We start from the raw sequence: 21,920 nt of genomic DNA, 5'->3' as shown, positions 1-21,920 counted from the left end.
TCGGCTTACCAGCCGATGGAAGAGGGGACGCAGGGTAAACACTCTGGGACAAACGCTTCTCTGTTACACGGTTGTGCCCTGAAGATGAGGCTCATATTCTTAAAGAAACAGTAAAATGTCTCCCTGTCAACATCTGATATGTTTTCATTATGGAGATTTGAAATCACTGCATTTTGTTTTTATCTTTTCATTTTAAAGTGTCCCAACTGTTTTGAACTGGGGACGTGTTTTTTTTACCAAGTTACAGAGGCTCTGTTTGGTCTTTATGGGTTGAGGGGTTTGTGTTTTCTTACACCAGACCCTTTGTCATACAAAAACAAATGTGGGAACCTCATTGAGCCCTTAACGATTCAACAGACCTCCACTGGGAGGCGATGTAGAGTTGTACACAGACTGCAGGGAGGTTGAATGGGACACACACACACACACACACACACACACACACACACACACACACACACATACATACACAGCAAATCCGGTATTAGTAATATTTAGGGACATCTTAGGAATCTTAGGAAGATCTTAGGAATCCTGAATATGGTTAGAATGAAATGTAAATGGGTCCGTGTCCCCAATTAGCTGGTGTATGAACTGGTTAAAGTCCCCAATTTGCACTTATGTAAACTCTCTCATACACGCACACACTCACACAAACAGTGGCTATAAAGCAATCCTTGGCTGGTTTAAAGGCTTTGCAAAGACTCCTTTTAAAAATTATGAATGCGGACTATCTCTAGTGGATGGTTGATTATGCCAGAGAAGTTAGATCTGATCAAATCAATTTAATTTTGTTCTATTTATATGGCTCCAAAATTACAACAAATCCCTAACGATGAGCTTCATCAGAAAGGAAAGTTTTAAGCCTGATCTCAAAGGTAGAGAGGGTTCCTGAAGCCAAACTGGTCCCACAGAGAGGGGCTTCAGGAGACGTAACACGCATTAAATCATCTGTAAGTCTGATTTGATTTGTGTGAATCATTGATGGGCTGCTGGTTTCTGAGCTGCCACCGAAAGGTAAACATCCCGTTCTGTTCACCTTCACACAGTCACTGAGAAAACAATAATGCTCTCTAACTTTGTGTCTGTGGCTCCTCTCTGAACAAATATAGGAAAATATCACAGAAAAACAATCACATGAATTCTTTCAACAGGTACTGAGCCACACTTATCAATGCCACTGTTTAACTAAACCAACACACCAGAAGAATACTCTTATCCAGGAGTGCCCCACCCCCACCGCCCGGGAGGTCAAATACAGTAAATGCCAAGAAACAAAGTGCACAGCTCTCTGATCATAACAAGTCCCAGGCTGTGCTGAGGTCTGTCCAATTCACCCCGACATGTTTATTCCACTGATTCTGTTGTGGCTTTGTGTTTGTTTGATCATACTTCAACTCAAATCCCGGAGGCCGAACAACTTCCCACCAGGACCCCCGATCATTTATGGACTGGGAAACCTTTTGCACCTGAATTTACAGAACCCGCTGAAGGACTTTGAGAGGGTGAGCAAAAACGCTGCTGTGAATACTATTCTCACTGATATGCTTTAAACTGTCACATTGAATATTTATTTCGAAACAGACTGAATATATCATTGAAAATATGATACAGAAGAGCGAGGCATCAGCTGACAGACTTACTGGGATTTACTAGCCCAAACCTAAAAAACAGGTTCCCATGCTGTGTAAAATGTAAATGAAAATAAATCGCAATGAATTAAAAAAGCTCATCTTCAATTTGATGGCACCGACATGTCTAAAAAAAGTTGTGAGGAGGGAACCTTCAGCTCTCAGGCAGCTGTGCATTAGAAACAGACCTGATTCTGTCCTGGAAATCCCTGCCTGGGCTCAGGAACACTTCCAGGAATCAGTGTCTGAACACAGCTCAGCGTAACATCCACAGATGCAGGTTAGAGCTCCATCAGGCAGAGAAGAAGCCGCATGTGATCAGGACCCAGGAACTCTGCCGTCTCCTCTGGACCAGAGCTCATTTAAGATGGACTGAAGTGGGAAACGGTTCTGTGGTCAGATGGATCAGAACCTGATGCTGAGTCCTCCAGACTGAAGAAAAGGGGGAGCATCCAGCTGTCATCAGCTGTCAGTTGAAAGCCTGCACCTCTGATGGGATGGGAGGGGGGCCAGAGGGGCCTCTGGAACTGGAAACCTGCACATCTGGAAAGGCTCCATCAGTGCTGAAAGGTATACACAGCTGTTAGAGCAACATCTGCTCCCTTCTTCAGGGAAGGCCTTGCTTATTTCAGCAGGACCGAGTTAAACCACATCCTGCATCCGTTCCAGCAGCTTCGTGGTGGAAGAGTCCGGCTGCTGGACTGAGCTGCTGCAGTCCAGATGTTTCACCACCTGAACACGGCTGCTGGACTGAGCTGCTGCAGTCCAGATGTTTCTCCACCTGAACACGGCTGCTGGACTGAGCTGCTGCAGTCCAGATGTTTCACCACCTGAACACATCTGGACTGAGCTGCTGCAGTCCAGATGTTTCTCCACCTGAACACGGCTGCTGGACTGAGCTGCTGCAGTCCAGATGTTTCACCACCTGAACACGGCTGCTGGACTGAGCTGCTGTGGTCCAGATGTTTCACCACCTGAACACGGCTGCTGGACTGAGCTGCTGCAGTCCAGATGTTTCACCACATGAACACGGCTGCTGGACTGAGCTGCTGCAGTCCAGATGTTTCTCCACCTGAACACGGCTGCTGGACTGAGCTGCTGCAGTCCAGATGTTTCTCCACCTGAACACATCTGGACTGAGCTGCTGCAGTCCAGATGTTTCACCACCTGAACACGGCTGCTGGACTGAGCTGCTGCAGTCCAGATGTTTCACCACCTGAACACGGCTGCTGGACTGAGCTGCTGCAGTCCAGATGTTTCTCCACCTGAACACATCTGGACTGAGCTGCTGCAGTCCAGATGTTTCTCCACCTGAACACGGCTGCTGGACTGAGCTGCTGCAGTCCAGATGTTTCACCACCTGAACACATCTGGACTGAGCTGCTGCAGTCCAGATGTTTCTCCACCTGAACACATCTGGACTGAGCTGCTGCAGTCCAGATGTTTCTCCACCTGAACACGGCTGCTGGACTGAGCTGCTGCAGTCCAGATGTTACACCACCTGAACACATCTGGACTGAGCTGCTGCAGTCCAGATGTTTCACCACCTGAACACATCTGGACTGAGCTGCTGCAGTCCAGATGTTTCTCCACCTGAACACGGCTGCTGGACTGAGCTGCTGCAGTCCAGATGTTTCACCACCTGAACACGGCTGCTGGACTGAGCTGCTGCAGTCCAGATGTTTCACCACCTGAACACATCTGGACTGAGCTGCTGCGGTCCAGATGTTTCACCACCTGAACACATCTGGACTGAGCTGCTGCAGTCCAGATGTTTCACCACCTGAACACGGCTGCTGGACTGAGCTGCTGCAGTCCAGATGTTTCACCACCTGAACACGGCTGCTGGACTGAGCTGCTGCAGTCCAGATGTTTCACCACCTGAACACGGCTGCTGGACTGAGCTGCTGCAGTCCAGATGTTTCTCCACCTGAACACGGCTGCTGGACTGAGCTGCTGCAGTCCAGATGTTTCTCCACCTGAACACGGCTGCTGGACTGAGCTGCTGCAGTCCAGATGTTTCTCCACCTGAACACGGCTGCTGGACCGAGCTGCTGCAGTCCAGATGTTTCACCACCTGAACACATCTAAATACAGCAAAGAAGACCCAGGAGTCCTCTATCAGACAGGAATGGGACAACATTCCTCTGCCAGAGGTCCAGCAGCTGGTCTCCTCAGTTCCAGATGTTTCCAGATGTTGTTAAAAGCAGAGGCGATGCTACACAGTGGGGAACATGGAGCTGTACCAGCTTTAATGAGACGTGTTGCTGTTTTCTGTCCTCTGTTGGAATTTAAAGAATACGTTCATGAGATTTGCACATCATCGCATTCTGTTTTTGATTTACATTTCAGTCCCCAACTTTTGGAACTATATTTGTAATACATGTGTTTAAAAAACGCTGTTTCGTTCCCTTCCAGCTGAGTAAATCTTATGGAAACGTCTACAGTCTGTACCTTGGTGCAAAGCCAGCTGTAGTCATCAATGGGCTGGAAGCCATGAAGGAGGCGATGGTGATCAAAGCCAAAGACTTTGCTGGAAGACCACAAGACATGTTTGTCAATGAGATCACCGACAGGAAAGGTAAAAAACATTAAAAAGATACAGTTGAGATGAAGTTGAAAGATTGTAAAGTGAGGGCTGTAACCAGTTATTAAGAAAAAAAAACGTGGCATGGAGTGGGGGACTCAAGGTTAGGGCTATGGTCCTGTGACCCTTAAGGGCCGTGTATACTCTCGCAGCAGTGTGTCGCAGACATGACGCAGTTATTTTTTATTTATTCCCAATTTTGAAGCGCGGTCTGCGCTATGTTAATTCCACGCCACAACGCAAGAGGGACAATCACGAACAAGCTAGGATTGTGGGTGTGGTGGGTGGCGTGTTTCTCTTCCGGTTACGGAGTTCATTCAACAACAATGGCGACTGGACGAATGCGCACTTTGATTGAGATGCAGCTGATCAATCTAGAAATAGAAGAAATATTGCTACTACTGGAGCTGGCAGAGAGGCGAAAGAATCGTCACGGTTAGCACGGTTAGCGTCACGATTAGCCGGTTAGCAAACCGGAAATACGCATAGTGTAAAGCGGATGTAGAGTTGACCAATCAGAGGCCTCCTTTCTCTCCTCCCTGCGACCATATCTGCGGCACTGTCTGCGGTGAGTTACAATTTTGGGGAGGTGCACCAAAGTGTCTGCGTAAGGGGGGGGCATGTCTGCGTTAACTGCAACACACACGCAGACGACCTGGTTTCCGACCATAAGCAGGCCTTAAGGGTTAGGAAATGTGGGAGGGGAAGGCATAAAAAAAGAAAGGTAGGGGGTCTAATTTAGGGTAAGGAAGTTTTTGGGGAAATATATTAAAATTATTAAAATTATTTTTTCCAAACATGGAGTGGGGGACTTAAGGTTAGGGCTATGGTCCTTTGACCCTTAGGGTTAGGAAATGTGGGAGGGGAAGGCATGAAAAAGAAAGGTAGGGGGTCTAATTTAGGGTAAGAAAGTTTTTGGGAAAAATTATTAAAATTACGGAAATTAATTTTTCAAAACGTGGCATGGAGTGGGGGACTTAAGGTCAGGGCTATGGTCCTGTGACACTTAGGGTTAGGGTACATAGAAGGGGAGGTCTAAAAGAGAGAACTGTGTTGAATGGTCTGATAGAAAAAGAGAATTATATCGATGAATTATGGCATAATCAGGTGTCAATAATAACTTTTAGGTTCTAGTGGATTTGGATCAATGGTAGGTGGTCGGTTTGAGTATCAAGTCGGTGTGACTAAAAGGTGAGGGGGCATGGTCGGAAAATTAATAACAAGAAATTATTGAAAATTGTAATAATTTTTTTTTCCTGAGAAAAAAGGTCTCGGTTAGGGTTTATGTGCTCATTAAGGGAAAGAAATATGGTTAAAACTCATATAGGTAGAAAGAGACATTAAAAGGAACTCCTTCACATTCATATTTGTCTACGACAAGTTGAAACCAAATGTTGGAACATGAAGAAAGATGTGAAATATCAGTGTAGATTAAACTGATCACATTTTCAGGAATATTGTTGCACTTTCTCCCACTTTTTGCAGGAGTGATCCTGGCCGATTATGGCTCGAGTTGGAGGGACCATCGTCGCTTTGCTTTGATGACTTTGAGGAACTTTGGTTTGGGGAAAGAGTCAATGGAGCAGAGAATTAAGCAGGAGATTCAATACATCATCAGGACACTTGAAAGGAGCATTGGTATGTCATCTGTGAGTCAACGCAACTAAATGTTCACTGTACCTGTTCAGTACTGTGTTATATTTCCTACTCAGAAAATGTTGGAGTTATGACAAAAGTTTGGGGACAGGTCAGTCCAGCACCCGTCCCCTCTTCTTCCTCAGCCTTTGGAACGTGTGCAGAATGTGCTTTTCCATGCTCTGCCTGAACAGTGCTCAGACGTCCCAGGAACAGATGTGTTCCTGAAGCAGCACATGTGGCTGTAAAACCTCAGCGAGCTTTTCTGCATCAATGCCGCCATCCCAGAAGTGGAAATGAGCTTTGCTCATTGGGGCCCTGATCCGAGCCCCTCCCATCCCAGAGCCTGGCTGCTGAGAGCAGGCTGGATGCTGCTTTGGCTCTTTGATCTGGAACACTGATGGCTCTGACCCTGGCACACGTTTCCATGGTGACGCTCCGTCCCAGACGCCTCCGAGCCCAGAGAAGTGGACGCTCCGTCCCAGACGCCTCCGAGCCCAGAGAAGTGGACGCTGCGTCCCAGACGCCTCCGAGCCCAGAGAAGTGGACGCTCCGTCCCAGACGCCTCAGAGCCCAGAGATGTGGACGCTCCGTCTCAGACGCCTCCGAGCCCAGAGAAGTGGACGCTGCGTCCCAGACGCCTCCGAGCCCAGAGAAGTGGACGCTGCGTCCCAGACGCCTCCGAGCCCAGAGAAGTGGACGCTCCGTCCCAGACGCCTCCGAGCCCAGAGAAGTGGACGCTCCGTCCCAGACGCCTCCGAGCCCAGAGAAGTGGACGCTCCATCCCAGATGCAATGAAATAAGAGTTTAATGAAATTGAAGTGAGCACTACATACTGTTACAGCTCGTTCTGATTTGGACGTTTAGCTTGTCTTGTGTCTTTTACAGGTAAAACCATGAGTCCTCAGGTTATATTTCACAACACAGCCTCCAACATCATCTGCCAGGTTCTGTTTGGCACTCGCTTCGAGCACGATGATGAGATCATCAAAGTGATTGTTCGGTGCTTCACTGAGATTACGAAGATAGCCAACGGACCGTGGGCGATGGTGAGTCAGAGCATTGAAACATGACTCACAAGTGTTGTCATCTGGATCAGAGACCAAAACAACGCGTCCTACATCCAGACTAAATAACTGCTGTGACTGAAGCATTCATCTAACTCCCATTTTATTGTCAATGTGTACACATTCACTCATCTTACTTCACAGAGTAAGATTAAAACTCAGGGGATCAACAAAGTGACTCGATCTCACTCAGTGGGGTCACATGGCACTGAAAGGATCGGTTTATTGGCTAAATTACAATCTGACTGAGTTATTAAGTGCATGTAGACACCTTAATCTGACAAGAAATTGGATCGGATTGGATTAAGACCCCGAGATAACTTGGTTGAAAGTCACACTAAACCTGCTTGTAGACGCTGAAGCACGTGGTGAATTAGACTTTGGCTGTGTTCGAAATCGCCTACTTCTCCTACTACTCCCACTACTCCTACTAACTTGAACTTTTTTTAAGTTCCCGGATGCATACTAGATTCTCTGAAATGTTGGGTATGCATCATGAGGTTACTACTCATACTCAAACTACCCAAGATGCAACGTAACGTGACGTCGCCGATTGTCATTTCCTGTCAAAATGGCAGTTTCAAGATAGCTACAACGAGGGTAGGTTCACTTCCTGTTTTCAAAACAAAAGCACCAATTGTATGGTAATGGCTTTCCGTATGATAAAAGGCAACGGGTATTTTATTTTGTGAAAATAACCGGAAGTGCGTTGCTCACTGCAGCTAGCTTTAGTAGCGCCGAATTCGTGGGAACAAAATTGTAAACAGCCGGTATTTTGTCAGGTTTTCAACACGTTGGGGATCTAAACGACTACTTTCTCTCCTGAAAATGTTTAAAATGTTGCTAAAGTTTACAGAGTTTAGAGCTTAAGCGAAATCAGCTTCAGGGCGGCTGATTTCGGCTCGGGCAGGAGCGAAATGCATTGTGGGTAAACGCCCTGCATACCGTCTGATCGATGAGTATGCAGTATGTAGTATGTAAGTATGTAGTAGGCGGTTTCGAACACAGACTTTGTGTTCTGCGCATGCTCCAGGTGTTTTCCCGGGGTCGTGACCCGGAAGTCAAAGGAGACGATATTCCTGTTGTTGTCGCCGTCAGAAAGAAACAAACAACGCGATGGAGAATGCTCCGTTTGGCATCGAGTTTGTGCAACAAGCAGCTCATCACAGAGCAAATGTAGAGGGACGTAGCTTCATCTGGCTCTGCGTTCTCCATCTTTCTCCAATGCCTGAGTTTGTTGTTGTTGTTGGTGGTGAAGAGGTCAACAGGAAGTGGCTCTATTAGCAACAGCTGGAATGGGTACAGCGCCACCTATCATACCGGGGTATGACACGCTTTGTGCCTCTGATCCCATTCATTCACCGCCACATATCCAAGGAGAATTACCCTTGCTCAGCTCATTCTTATTGTAATTTAGCCAATTATCTGATCCCTTCAGTGACATGTGACCCCACTGAGTGTGTTGGTTTGCGTAAAGTTACCCGATCTGATACCGTAGATGTTTAATCTGCTAGGACGGTCATGAAAACAAGAGCTCATGAATCTTTGACCTGGTCCTTTAAAAACGGGTTTAGTTCCATGTCCACAGCACAGTCTTGTATTTCCAGATTGACCATATTTGCTTCTTCTGTAACCTCATAAAAATCAGTTATTATCATAAAATCAGTCAAGTTTTTATCTCCAGCATTGTTTTTTTATTAGACGTCAGTGGAGAATGTATATTTTAATTCAAACTAATGATTTATCTGTCTTTTCAGCTGTATGATTCTCTTCCTTTCATCCGTAACCTGCCTCTGCCCTTCTGTAAGGCTTTAAATAATACTCAGGTAAAAAAAGATCTGACCACACACACTTTTAAACAATGAAAACAGCATTTTACATGTAGAAATGATCCATAACTTTTTTTATTTTTCAGACTTATCTGAGTCTTGCCAAAGGTTTCGTGACTGAACACAAGAAGAGCCGAGTCTCCGGAGAGCCGCGAGACTTCGTAGACTGCTACCTTGATGAACTGGAGAAGGTGCAACGGGGTTGCGTTCTGTAATCATTCACTCAAATGACCAATTCCAAGTAATCAAATCAAGTTTATTTGTAGCACATTTCATGTGCAAAACAATTCAAAGTGCTTCACATAAAATAAAAGCATTGCAGCAGGGAGTGGAAGAAGCATTAAAAATACATAAAAGAATATAAAGAGAAACAATTAAAATAATTGAAATGAATTAAAAACAAGCAACAGTCCAGATAAGTTCAAAGATATCGTGCAGATTTCCTGCATATGAGAACAGAAATGTTTTTAACCTGGATTTAAAAATGTCTCCATTTGGTGAAAGTTTAATCTCCACTGGCAGTTTGTTCCACTTGTTTGCAGCATAACAGCTAAATGCTGCTTCTCCATGTTTAGTCTGGACTCTGGACTGGACCAGCTGACCTGAGTCCTTGGATCTAAGAGCTCTGCTGGCTTTATATTCTCTGAACAGATCACAGATGTAAACCATCAGCAGGCTTTTAAAATCTATTCTGTGACCGACTGGAAGCCAGAGTAAAGATTTTAAAGCTGCTGTGAGTAGAACCGGTGCAGAAGTCCGAAGTCAGTGTGAGTCAGGTGTGTCCCAGGTGTTGTAGGTCATAGGAGAGGAAGCGTTCTCTGAAGAGGTGAAAGGACGCCCTGCTCTGACAGCATCGTCATGGGACCGCCAGTGAGAACAGTCTGGACTCAGACCACCTTGTTTGTAGGGATACCGGAAACCAGAACCAGAACCAGAACCAGACCAGAGGAACTCAGAGATCCAGAAGGACTGAGTTTAACCTGCTCTCTGTAGGCAGCATCAGTGTCAGGATTGGGGTGGTGAGGTAGGACACGGATTCGGACTCAGAGGATGTAGGAAGCAAACAGGGTTTCATTTAAAAAACAAAGGACAAAACAAAACGCGGAGCCGGATATCAAAACCTAAACTGTGAAATAATTACTTGACAAAACAAAACACTTGACATTGCATGGATAAATACTTAGCTTAAATTCGGGGTCGGGGTCGGGGTTGGTTATCTGTTCAGTCTCACTTACAATGGTGACCGAGTTAAAGAGATCCACCTTGGTGCCACTAAAAACCCTGACTTTAATTTAGTTTAATGGCTCAACGTACCTCGTTAAGCCATTAATCTCAGTTATTTTCCTCAGGAGCGATGTTTTCTCCTGCACTTAATCAACAGTTTAAGTAAAACTGTATAAATAAAAAATAAAAAAATATATATATATAAATAATATATACAAATATATAAAATATATCAAAAAAATATATAAATATATAAATATATAAATAATATACATAAATAAAACGGTATAACAGCTCTGCAGTTATAAAGTTTTATGAGCCACACTACGTCTGAGCCACATTTTTCTGTAGGATGCGCGTCACCGAATCTCAAACGTCTTCTAAGGCTCATAAGAAGAACGGTTGGAGGCCCGTAGAGTTAAAAAAGATTCAGTGTTTCACAAAAACAGCAGCAAAGATTAAAGTCCCAAAAAAACTCCACACTAGCCCCCATGTGGATGGTTACCACTTTTCAACCTTAGGAATCTTAGCTGTTCCCAGAACTGCACCGACTGATCCTGTTGTTTGTCCCGGGATCTCTTGGGGCCACTCCCCCAGTTTGGCCCTTATCTTCTCTCCCCACATCCTTTTAACTTTCTTGGTATTTTTCGAGCTTGTTCCTTCTCGACGTTGCCTCAACATGTAGAAAGTTGACGTGAGTGGGGAGGAACATCTGGTAGAAACTAGGGATGCACCGATACCGATACTGGTATCGGGTATCGGGCCGATACTATTCTAATATACTCGTACTCATTAAAGTTAACCGATACCGATACCAATTTATTGCATGAAGATCAGAGGGTGGCTTGTCATTTTTGTTGTATTTTTTTAGATTGGCGGCTCGGGGAGATGTCGAGCTAACCAGGAACAGTGTGGTTAGGCTGGTGAGACCGAAACCTGTCTTCCAATTCATTGCATTTCTTTTGTGGTAGAAGTATCGGCATCGGTACTCGGTATCGGCAAGTACTCAGATCAAAGCATCGGTATCGTATCGGTTTGAAAAAAAGTGGTATCGCTGCATCCCTGTGCTTAGAAACAGCTACAACGGAGAGGTTGGTGGTTTGGATGCACACAGGCAACGCTCCATGGGTGAAGCCGGCCTCAAATAACCTTATTTCTGGTTTTCTAATGCTATAAAGATTCCTTTAGAACAGACCTGGGCATTGTACGGCCCCCGGGCCGCATACGGCCCTTTGGTTGACTCTGACCGGCCCGTGTAAGGTTAATTTGGAAATTACAACATAAACGTATTTTCTTATTTTACCTGATGCATGGACTGAAGCTGCATTGCTTTTATTTTGAAGTCGTTTTTTATTAGTACATGATGATGCAAAACGTATATATGGAGACATGCACATGATTGGATCGTTGTCACTAGCAAGTCACAAGACGACTTCTCCTTTCTCTCCCCCCTGCGACGATATCTGCGGCACTGTCTGCGGTGAGTTACAATTTTGGGGAGGTGCACCAGAGTGTCTGCGTAAGGGGCGGGGGCATGTCTGCGTTAACTGCGACACACACGCAGACGACCTGGTTTCTGACCATAAATCAGCCTTTAGCCCTCAGAAATGTCTGCTCATGCTAAAAAAAAGAAAGGTAGATGCCGAATGCAGGGTTTTCAACAAAAATTGGACTGCTAAGTATTTATTTACTGAAGTCAGAGGTAAAGCCGTGTGTTTAGTTTGCGGGGAGCAGATCGCCGTGCTTAAGGACTACAATTTGAGTCGGCATTACGAGACGAAACACGCGGAGAAATTCAAGAACGTGACTGATGCTGAAAGGGCGCGGACATCGGAAGCTTTGCTAGCTAAACTGCAAAAGCAGCAAGGCTTTTTTACCAAGCTTCACACATCCAGGGATGCAGCAACCAAGACCAGCTTTGTGATATCCCATAAAATCGCTAAAAACAGTAAGCCATTCTCGGAGGGGGAGTTTATCAAAGAGTGCTTGGTGGACTCTGCAGCACTAATATGCCCTGAACAAAAAGAAGCATTTGAGAAAGTCCCGCTCTCCAGGCGAACCGTGACGAGAAGGGTCGAGGACATATCGGGGAATCTGGAGCTTCAGCTGCAACGTGAAGTGGCAAGTTTTGACTTTTTCTCCTTGGCTTTGGACGAAAGCTGTGATGTCCGTGACACAGCCCAGTTACTCGTATTTGTCCGCGGGATAACGCCGGACTTCAAGATTACGGAGGAGCTGGCAGCAATGCGCTCGATGAAAGGGACGACCACAGGGAGCGATCTCTTCACGGAGGTAAATGCGTGCATGGACACACTGGGACTGAAATGGGACAGACTGGCAGGTGTCACAACAGACGGTTGTCCAAATCTTACAGGGAAAAATGTGGGACGTTTAAAACGTATGCAAGATAAAGTGACTGAAATCGACACAGATCAGAAATTGGTATTTTTGCATTGTATTATACACCAACATGTGTTGTGCAAGTCAGTGCTAAAAATGAACCATGTTATTGATGTTGTTACTAAAATAGTAAACTTCATCAGGGCACGGGCATTGAATCACAGACAGTTTGTCGCACTTTTGGAGGACCATGAGTCTGAGCATAGTGACATCGGCTACCACACAGCTGTCAGGTGGCTCAGCCTGGACAAAGTGCTAAAAAGAGTTTGGGACCTGAAAACAGAGATTCGAGAGTTTTGTCAGATGAAAGGCAAAGACATCCCAGAGCTCTCAGATGAGGACTGGATTGGCAGATTTTGCATTTGCTGTTGATGTGACTGCACTGATGAATGAACTGAACACCAAACTGCAAGGCAGGGGCCTTTTTGTTCATGAAATGCACACCCTGGTGAAGGCTTTCATGAGAAAGATGCTGTTTCTTTCAAGCCAACTGGAGAGCAACAATCTCACTCACATGCAAACCCTGAAAGAAGTCACACCATCAGCTGATCACCTCCACAGGTATTCATCCATGTTAGGAGCATTGCATTGTGAGTTTTTAAGGAGATTTGAAGATCTCAGAACAATCGAGGATGAAATGCACATGATTTCCTCTCCCTTTACCTGCAGTGTGGATAATGCACCCAGTGATGTTCAGCTGGAACTCATTGACCTGCAGTCTGATGCAGTACTGGCAGAGCACTTTAAATCAGGATCTCTGCTGGATTTCTACTCTTCTCTCAAAGAGGAGAACTTTCCAAACATGAAGAGACATGCTCAGAAGATGTTGGTTCTCTTTGGCTCTACCTACATATGTGAACAAACATTTTCAATGATGAAGTTTACGAAGTCCAGGTATAGATCATCTCTCACTGACGATCATCTGTCAGCTGTGCTTCGCATCTCCACCTCAGACATTCAACCTGACTTCGATGCACTCGTTAAAGCCCAGCAGAGACTAGATTTCTCTCACTGAACAAGAAAAAAGAACATAAAAATGTAAGAAGTTTTAAATCGTGTTTTTATGGTTGAGTTGTGCATGGTTTTAATTGTATTGTGGTTATTTTTATTTGCATGTTTAGTGTGTTTTTATGATGTTGTTTTAGTGATTTATTGCCATTCCCATTGTTTTAGGAAATTTGCTTGAATAAATTACATTTTTTGCAAGGCAACCTCACTTTTTCATTGCTTAATTATAACATATACTCTTACCAGCTTGTCAAAACAATGCTATTTACTGCTTATTATAAAGAAATACAGTTAATATTTTGCAGAATTGAGTTCAGCCTTTTGTCCGGCCCTCCACAATATTTTCTGTTTCTCATGTGGCCCCATGGAAAAAATAATTGCCCACCCCTGCTTTAGAAGGTGAACTGGTCACCAATCGTGACATTCAGCCTCAAAGAGAGATGAAGAGGTGACGGATTTAAAGATCGGCCGAATGATTAAGAGCTCAGTCGCAGAGAGGTGACGTTTCTGCATCCGTGTGAATGTCTCTGAGACACGAGCTGAGATTTGTACTGAAAGTGTGTGAACATCTGGTGAGAAGGACGGGTGCAGTTTGATGTAATCTGGAGGAGATGCTAGTTGGCCCAAGGTGGTGGTGTGTTACAAAGAGAAGGGGTCCCAAGATTTACCGTGTTAAGAGCTGAAGAGGAGTGCAGCATTGAAGACATTTATTCAGTATGATCTTTAGTCATCTTTTTACCGGCGTACCCTATTTGTTTTCTTCTTAGAGAGGGAATGATACTTCATTTTCTGAGGAGCAACTCATGAGGAACACGTTTGATCTTTACCTCGCTGGGACTGACACCACCTCCAACACCCTGCTGACCGGATTTCTGTACCTGATGAACTACCCACACATACAAGGTATGGCTCCATCGAGTTACTTTATGCTCCAGATTTCTTTCAAGAAAGTCAATATATTTATTGTTCTTTGGATCTTTGTCCTGTTGATGCTGACTGAGGCCTGCAGAGTCTGAGATGTAGCTCTTGGGTTTCTGACCTTGGGGTGACCTTTAACCTTTAACATGCTGAGAGGCAGCAAAGGCCATTGTTCTTTGTTCGTTTGCTTGGTTGGAGCAATAAACCTAAAGAAACCTAATTTTTTGCCTGGACAATGGACTCATTTTACCTGCGTAAATTCACTCCCTTGGTGTCTCAGTGGCCGTTTGATTTAATTAGGGACCGAGCAGTGAAACTGCAAGGACCCTATTGTATCTGTATGAGTTATTTTTATTCTTCTAAATTCTTATTCTTATTCTTTGCAAAAGCTACTCGAAAACTTTTTTTTTAAAAATTTTTTTACAAGCACCACCTGCCAGTCGACGACATGAAAGAATCTAAACTTTATATTTTTGGGAGTCGCTCATTGACTCTGTAGCGCCCCCTACGGTGCTTAAAAATGGTCCCCGCAATAGAATTAGTTTCGCGTGGGACGACGAAATTCGGTATACTCATTCATCATGCCCAGACGCACAAAAAAGTCTCATGCCGCCATGGTCCCACATCCACAGGAAGGCGGCCATTTTGGATGGAAAGTGCGTTTTGGTGCCATTTTTGACCGATTCCACGCCTTGCATATGATCGAACTCCTCCTACAGATTTAATGCTACAGACTTCAAACTTGGCCAGGTTACTCTTAAGACATGGGGGGGGAAAATCATCAGGCAACTTTTTCAAAACTTAAAGGACGTGGCCATGGCGACGCCTCAAAGTTTGATTACTTGCCATCACTCGTCACAAAAAATTAAGTCGCTTATAACTCCCACATATATTATCCAATCTGTCCCAAACTTCATACGGTGAATGCTGGACCCAGCCTGAACGCGCACATATATCATAGTGACATCCACCTATAGCGCCACCTGCTGGTGGTTGGAAACGTCTTTTTTTTCCACACCTCGCATTTGATTGAACTCCTCCTACATATTTAACGGTAACAGCTTCAAACTTGTCCAGGTTACTCTTAAGACATGGGGGGGGATCATGGAGAAACTTTTTCAAACTCTGAACGGTGTGGGCGTGGCCAGGTGGTGAAAATCATGTGATGGCGTTTGTGATTTGAAAGCCTTATCATCATCACAAGGTAATGAAACTTGGCACACACGTCCACCCTGACGACCTCGTACGTATGTAAAGGGTATCGTGTGTGGGCGGAGCAACATGGCTCAGTGGCGCCCCCTAGAAATGTTAAAAAAAAACTCCGCATTGCGGTTATTATGCGCTCGTACGTACGCGGAGGGTATCGTGCATGTGGGCAGAGCTGCCCAGGTTGTGTACTTTCTTTCTTACATGACTGTGCACACGATGTTATTTTGCTCCCTCAGAACGATGTCAGCAGGAGATCGATGAGGTGCTGGAGGGGAAGGATCAGCCCAGCTACGAGGACAGAGACGACATGCCCTACGTGCAGGTACTCTGCTTCCAAGCTTTGAAGAGCTTCCAATGTTTTTCTTTCACGTTATGTAAGATAAAGCATAAGAAATCTCCTCTCATCCAGGCTGTGATCCATGAAGTGCAGAGGGTTGCCAACACCGTTCCTCTCAGCGTCTTTCACTGCACGACTAAAGACACGAAGCTCATGGGATATTCCATTCCTAAGGTGAGAGGCAGCTGCTTAAATCTGATTTGGCACTGCACTGGAAAAAATGCCCCTCCAAAAATAAGTAAAAAAACAACAAATAAAAGACATTTTTGCTTGAAATAAGCAAAAAAATCTGCCAATGGAACTAGTGAAAATCGGCTTGTCAAGATTTCTTGAAATAAGATGTGATATTTGGGACTTTTGAGATAAAAGTGATCTTGAAATTAGCTTAAAGGGATACAAGGTAGTATAGCGGCAGTATAGCGATCTCTATTGGTCAACCTGAAATTCTACACTGTTGTAAAAATGCCCACCTTTGTATTATACACATACACTAACTAAACATCGTGGCGAATGCTGCCATTGTGTTATTTAGTAAGTACAGTTAGGTCATCTGATTCACAAGTGTAGACTGCCCACGTAAGATACTATAATCAGAGATTTTCTGAAGAGAGAACTCAAGATAATATGCTATAATACTGTTGCTGGAGGAAGTGGCCGGGGACAGGGACGTCTGGGCTTCTCTGCTCAAGCTGCTGTCCCCGCGACCTGATCCCCGGACAAGCGGAAGATAATGGATGGATGGATGGATGCATGGATGGATGGATGGATGGATGGATGGATGGATGGATGCATGGATGGATGGATGGATGGATGGATGGATGGATGGATGGACTGTTGCTGATCTTGAATGGGATTCTTCCCTCATCATGGTGTATTCGTGGAGTGATTCCTTTGTATTAGCAGAGACTTACAAAAGTTACATCTTAGACAGATGCGCGCAGGCTCTACCAACATACACGCCGCAATAAACGCAGACTAGCTCTACACTATTCCGATCACAATCATAATCCGAACAAATGAATCAATTTTCATTTGTAGATAACAATTCTTGTTCGGATCAAAACGCTATTCTTATTCTAATCAGGTCAGTCCGTGTATTTCTGAAGCTAGGCTACGTCTCGAACTCAGGAGGAATTAGAGCACCGTCATCACCTGACTCTTTATGATCTAAAACGCAGGTCACTATGGTAGATGAACAAGATCACGCTTGGAGAAATTTCACAAAGATGGGAAGTGCCAACATCGAACGTTTCATATTCAGTCTGTGAAAGGCAGAATATGAAACGCTTGGTGTTGGCTCTTCAACGCAAGCGAACACATAGCCTACAACTACAGCTAGCATACAGTACCTAGCTAAGTGCCGTAATCACAAACGACTCTTCTCGCGCATCACGACACCTCAGAAGCGGGTCGCTCCTGCCAAAGTTACATATGGGATTTTCATCATACAGACCCCTGCTGGGAGCGAGACAGGCTTCATTCGCTTACCATTGACTTGTTTAACCTTTGGTAAACTCCTGAAGGCTATAATTTTAAGTGAAAATGCTACCTAGTGCCCCTCTAAAAACCTCTTCAAATGTCAAAAAAAGCTTGTTTCATATGAAATCCGACTCAAACAATTTGTTTTCAAGACTTTTTCATTTAACAAGATATTCCAGATGTATTGTCTTCAAACAAGTCCCTATATCTGGCTGAAATGGTGCTTGTTAGGCAGTTTTGTCTTATATTAAATGTAATGAGATATTTTGACTAGAAATGAGACAAATATACTTGGTAAGACTTTGATTTTTTCCAGTGTGGCGCCAGAGAAGTAAAACTAATCCTTTATGGACTTTGTACTTTCTGTTTGTCTTCAGGGCACAATGATCATCCAGAACCTGACCTCAGTGCTGAAGGAGGAGGGACAGTGGAAGTTCCCTCATGAATTCAACCCTGGGAACTTCCTCAATGAGCAGGGAGAGTTTGTAAAGCCAGAGGCCTTCATGCCTTTCTCTGCAGGTACACATGTGTAAAACATCTGGAATGGCATGCACATAGAAAACGAGTTAAATCCGACCATCAAAGATCACTCTGAGGCCCTTTTCTGTGTCTCAGGTCCTCGGATGTGTCTCGGAGAGAGTCTGGCTCGTATAGAGCTTTTCCTCATCATGGTGACTCTGCTGAGGAGGTTTAAGTTCACCTGGCCGGAGGATGCTGGAGAACCGGACTTCACTCCAGTCTATGGGGCAACTCTGACTCCTAAACCTTATCGCATGAAGGTCCAACTGAGGGCTGAGCAGTGAGGCTGTGTGCAGATACCCAGTGGAAACAGATTCAGATGAAATGTAACAAAATGTAAATGCAGGTAACAGAAAACATCGTGAAATATGATAAAAGTGCGGTGAAAGCATCAATGAAAGCCCTGAATTAAAACCATTTTGACCCATCACTGGTCCTTTCATGCACTGTATTGGCCTAAATGACACAGATTTTTATGGTAACCCGTGCCACGAAACACTAAAAAGTTGCTTTAAAAAAGTCACTCCACACGGATTTTGATGAGAATCAGAAGTCCAGATCCCCAAGAAACTTCTGAGAGGCTTGAAAGTCTACAGATCAGTCGACTGGGAAGGCTAAAGATAGCCTCGGTCAAGTAATGCTTGTCTCACCTGTTTTTTAATTCTTTAAATCCACTGAGTAAAACATCCAGAAGTTGGTGGACAGGAACAGAATCATTTTACCCACTGAGTTGTTGTGTTTAACTGCAGTTTGGCTGCTAGATTAAGCTTCATGTTGCATTTGGTTTTCATCTTATGAAGACTGTAAGTAGTGTTTAATTTGTAAATCACAAGGTGCCAGAACGCAAAGTACATATGACAGCGCTGGGATGGCGAGACGGGCACAGGTCCCAGAACGCATACAGAAAACGGTGCTGAAAACAACATACAAATGCCCACTGACAATTCTGTGGGACTTACAAGCTTTAATTTCAAATAATATCCGTGGTATAAATGTTAGACGCTGCAAATTTTAAAAGTTTTTGTCTGCGAAGCGGGGTTTGATGACCAGTAGTTTTCAGGGCATCAACAACAAATCTCCGAGTCAAATGACGTTGTTTTATCTTGATAAACCATATAAAATTCATGGGATTTGTTCGGAATATTATTGTTTTATTTTATACATTTTTAAAAACTTTTTTTTAATATTAATATCTTTTTCTATACGAGAGGTACTGGATCAGCCCAAATAAGTCCCGGAACACGGGCAGGCCAAAACCAAGAGGTACCGGATCCTGTTCCAGCGGGATCCGGCACAAATTAAGCCCTGGCTGTGTTCAAAACTGCATACTTCTCCTACTACTCATACTACTCATACTAACTTTATGAATTAGTATGCCAGTTTGAGTAAGCAGATGTTCCCGGATGCATACTAGATTCTCCTAAATGTTGGGTATGCATCATGAGGTTACTACTCATACTCAAACTACCCAAGATGCAACGTAACGCGGATCGTCATTTCCTGTCAAAACGGCAGTTTCAAGCTAGCTACAACGAGGGTAGGTTCACTTCCTGTTTTCAAAACAAAAGCACCAATTGTATGGTAATGGCTTTCCCTATGATAAAAGGCAACGGGTATTTTATTTTGTGAAAATAACAGGAAGTGCGTTGCTCACTGCGGCTAGCTTTAGTAGCGCCGAATTCGTGGGAACAAAATTGTAAACAGCCGGTATTTTGTCAGGTTTTCAACACGTTGGGGATCTAAACGACTACTTTCTCACCTGAAAATGTTTCAAATGTTGCTAAAGTTTACAGAGTTTAGAGCTTAAGGGAAATCAGCTTCAGGCCGGCTGATTTCTGCTCGGGCAGGAGCGAAATGCATTGTGGGTAAACGCTCTGCATACTTTCTGATCGATGAGTATGCAGTATGGAAGTATGTAGTATGTAGTATGCAGTATGTAGTATGCAGTATGTAGTATACAGTATGCAGTATGCAGTATGTAGTATGTAGTATGTAGTATGCAGTGTGTAGTATGCAGTATGTAGTATGTAGTATGCAGTATGTAGTATACAGTATGCAGTATGTAGTATGTAGTATGTAGTATGTAGTATGCTTTATGTAGTATGCAGTATGCAGTATGTAGTATGTAGTATGTAGTATGCAGTATGTAGTATGCAGTATGTAGTATGTAGTATGCGGTATGTAGTATGTAGTATGCAGTATGTAGTATGCAGTATGTAGTATGTAGTATGCAGTATGTAGTATGCAGTATGTAGTATGTAGTATGCAGTATGTAGTATGTAGTATGCAGTATGTAGTATACAGTATGTAGTATGTAGTATGTAGTATGCAGTATGCAGTATGTAGTATGTAGTATGCAGTATGTAGTATGTAGTATGCAGTATGTAGTATGTAGTATGTAGTATGTAGTATGCAGTATGTAGTATGTAGTATGCAGTATGCAGTATGTAGTATGCAGTATGCAGTATGTAGTATGCAGTATGTAGTATGCAGTATGTAGTATGTAGTATGTAGTATGCAGTATGTAGTATGTAGAATGCAGTATGTAGTATGCAGTATGTAGTATGCAGTATGTAGTATGTAGTATGCAGTATGTAGTATGCAGTATGTAGTATGTAGCATGCAGTATGTAGTATGCAGTATGTAGTATGCAGTATGTAGTATGTAGTATGCAGTATGTAGTATGTAGTATGCAGTATGTAGTATGCAGTATGTAGTATGTAGTATGCAGTATGCAGTATGTAGTATGCAGTATGTAGTATGCAGTATGCAGTATGTAGTATGTAGTATGCAGTATGTAGTATGTAGTATGTAGTATGCAGTATGCAGTATGTAGTATGTAGTATGCAGTATGTAGTATGTAGTATGTAGTATGCAGTATGTAGTATGTAGTATGTAGTATGTAGTATGTAGTATGCGGTTTCGAACACAGCCCCTGACTGTAAGTATTAGTAACATCTTCTCTGTGATGTAATACAGGCTGTGTGTGTTTGGTTAGGTTTAGGCACAATTCTTCTGGTTCAGACCCTGTAATTACTTATTTTGCTGTGAAAATGTACTCATTACCAAAACAATGTCAACATCCTCAACCATTTTAATAAGGGAGGTGTTGATGTGGAAGGTCTCCTCACCCTCTTCTGTATTATCAGCATCTTACTCACACCTGAAACCCTACGGATTCAGTTATGATTTGCAGAAAGTATTATTGTTTTAACTTTGGAACACACGGGACAGCTTTAGTATTCAAAAGTCCATTCAATGAAATTGACAACCGATGGACATTTTGAGTTAGCAGGAATAAGAATCCACTGTTGCTTCTCTTTAAACTTCACATCTTCCACACCTTTCAAACTGTTCCACTGACTGCAGTTACAGAGAGAGACTCCTGATTCTAGCTGCTGTTGTCATTCGTTCAATCTTAACAGCAGGACAGACATTGTTGTTATTCTGCATGATGTCACTTCCACTTCTAAATGTTGACTTTATACCTGAACTGAGAGATTAGTTTGTGTTCCTGTGACGGAGCTGCAGTCAGTGGGCTACTTCAGCACCATGGACAGTGCAGTGGGCTTATTAGTACAGGCTGAAGGTTCAGATTTGTTCAACTAAACAAAGATAAAACTAACATTAGATCTGTTGTTTGGGGATGTTTCCCATTTTCTTATTACTCAGAAAGTCTGAATAATGCTCAGAGACTTGTTCTGCATCAGCTAACCTGTGACACACAGAAACTTAAATATTTTCCCTCACTACTATGTTGGATAGCATAATGATTATGATATTATTTTATGATTAATCATAATAATATATAGCGCTTTATTATAATCATATTTTATATTTAATCATTTATTCAAATAATTATGTAAGATCCTATTAATTATACAAAAGATATGATGTAATATGAAATAATTTAATACTTCAAAGAGGCTATGAATAATAGAATGAATGATAAATAAAGATATGATTCAGATACAGATAAGAGGTATTTTAGACACAAATGTATCTGTCAAAGAATTTAAAATGATACATATCTGACTTCAAAAGAGGGATCAATCATTTCTCCGAAGCACTTCCAGT

The 21,920-nt window shown here is 43.4% G+C and overlaps 1 protein-coding gene and 1 pseudogene across 2 annotated transcripts; both read left to right on the top strand.

The window, feature by feature from the left end:
- The first annotated feature begins 1,343 nt into the window (after positions 1-1,343).
- On the top strand, positions 1,344-18,133 carry LOC142384828 (cytochrome P450 2D15-like). Of its 2 annotated transcripts, none has more exons than XM_075471134.1 (11): positions 1,344-1,505; positions 4,050-4,212; positions 5,704-5,856; positions 6,742-6,902; positions 8,678-8,746; positions 8,836-8,940; positions 14,149-14,284; positions 15,745-15,830; positions 15,918-16,019; positions 17,702-17,843; positions 17,940-18,133. In XM_075471134.1, the coding sequence occupies exons 1-11, from the start codon at positions 1,344-1,346 to the stop codon at positions 18,125-18,127; spliced, it is 1,467 nt and encodes a 488-aa protein (XP_075327249.1). In that variant the 3' UTR covers positions 18,128-18,133. The 2 variants fall into 2 exon arrangements, with proteins under 2 accessions (XP_075327249.1, XP_075327250.1); XM_075471135.1 differs by having other exon boundaries at positions 8,836-8,960; positions 14,151-14,284.
- On the top strand, positions 11,591-13,388 carry LOC142384543 (general transcription factor II-I repeat domain-containing protein 2B-like; annotated as a pseudogene).
- Positions 18,134-21,920: the final 3,787 nt, after the last annotated feature.

Source organism: Odontesthes bonariensis, chromosome 7 (assembly GCF_027942865.1).
Source record: "Odontesthes bonariensis isolate fOdoBon6 chromosome 7, fOdoBon6.hap1, whole genome shotgun sequence".
Taxonomy (NCBI): Eukaryota; Metazoa; Chordata; class Actinopteri; order Atheriniformes; family Atherinopsidae; genus Odontesthes; species Odontesthes bonariensis.
Note: the sequence above shows the minus strand (reverse complement) of the source record. Positions and strands in the feature narration are given on the sequence as shown.

Coding starts and splice junctions, on each gene's coding strand:
- LOC142384828 (XM_075471135.1), top strand. CDS start 1,344: ATGTTTATTCCACTGATTCTGTTGTGGCTTTGTGTTTGTTTGATCATA. Junction 5,857..6,741: donor GACACTTGAAAGGAGCATTG/GTATGTCATCTG, acceptor TGTCTTTTACAG/GTAAAACCATGAGTCCTCAG. Junction 15,831..15,917: donor ACGACATGCCCTACGTGCAG/GTACTCTGCTTC, acceptor CCTCTCATCCAG/GCTGTGATCCATGAAGTGCA.